This window comes from Panthera leo, chromosome A2, assembly GCF_018350215.1.
Source record: "Panthera leo isolate Ple1 chromosome A2, P.leo_Ple1_pat1.1, whole genome shotgun sequence".
Lineage (NCBI taxonomy): Eukaryota > Metazoa > Chordata > Mammalia > Carnivora > Felidae > Panthera > Panthera leo.
This window is the reverse complement of record NC_056680.1, coordinates 11,708,704-11,709,884: the sequence shown is the minus strand read 5'-3', so window position 1 is coordinate 11,709,884 and position 1,181 is coordinate 11,708,704. Positions and strand designations below refer to the sequence as shown.

At 52.5% G+C, this 1,181-nt stretch overlaps 1 protein-coding gene across 1 annotated transcript; it reads left to right on the top strand.

The window, feature by feature from the left end:
* The first annotated feature begins 230 nt into the window (after positions 1–230).
* Positions 231–1,181, top strand: LOC122213348 (olfactory receptor 10H3-like). The gene has a single exon (XM_042927473.1). It carries the CDS (start codon positions 231–233, stop codon positions 1,179–1,181), a length of 951 nt encoding a protein of 316 aa, XP_042783407.1.

The window sequence follows — 1,181 nt, the reverse complement described above, 5'->3', positions numbered from 1 at the left end:
AGCATGTCTCTTTCCTTCCCATCTGTACACCTTCTTTCTTTTTCTTATTTATAGCACCGCTCATGACTTTCAGTTCCATGCTAAAGAACAGCAGAACCAGTGAGTATCCGGGTCACTTTCCCAATCCTAACATACTGCGTCTGTAGTCTCCCCCGGGTACATTGTTGTATAGACTCACGATTGTCATGCTGGTCACCATTCCCCTTCTGATCTCACCAGATGCAGCACCCATGGCTGGTCAGAACTATAGCATGGTGACTGAGTTCATCCTCGTGGGATTCTCTAACTTCCCAAGGCATCTTCTGCCCACTTTCTTCCTGCTGTACCTGCTCATGTACCTGTTCACGCTGTTGGGGAACCTGCTCATCATGGCCACAGTCTGGAGCGAGAGCAGCCTGCACACGCCCATGTACCTCTTCCTGTGCGCCCTGTCCACCTCTGAGATTCTCTTCACCGTTGCCGTCACCCCTCGCATGCTGGTTGACATGCTCTTCACCCACCGCATCATCACCTGGACGGCCTGTGCCAGCCAGATGTTTTTCTCCTTCACGTTTGGCTTCACCCACTCCTTCCTGCTCATGATCATGGGCTACGACCGCTACGTGGCCATCTGCCACCCCCTGCGCTACCATGTGCTCATGAGCCCCCGTGGCTGTGCCCGCCTTGTGTCCTTGTCCTGGGCTGGTGGCTCAGTCATGGGAATGATGTTGACACTGATAGTTTTTCACCTCACCTTCTGTGGGTCTAATGTGATCCACCATTTTGTCTGCCACGTGCTTTCCCTTCTAAAGTTGGCCTGTGGGAAGGAGACATCCTCCGTCACCTTGGCTGTGATCCTGGTGTGTGTCTCAGCTCTGATGGGCTGTTTATTCCTCATCGTCCTCTCCTATGTCTTCATCGTGGCCGCCATATTGCGGATCCCCTCTGCTGAGGGCAGGCACAAGACCTTCTCCACATGTGTGTCCCACCTCACGGTGGTCATTGTGCACTATGGCTTTGCCTCCATTATCTACCTCAAGCCCAAGGGCCCCCATTCTATGGACAGTAACACCCTGATGGCCACCACCTATACAGTCTTCACCCCCTTTCTCAGCCCGATCATTTTCAGCCTCAGGAATAAGGAGCTCAAGAATGCCTTAAAGAAAAGCTTCCAGAGAAAATTCAGTCCCTTAAGCTCCTGA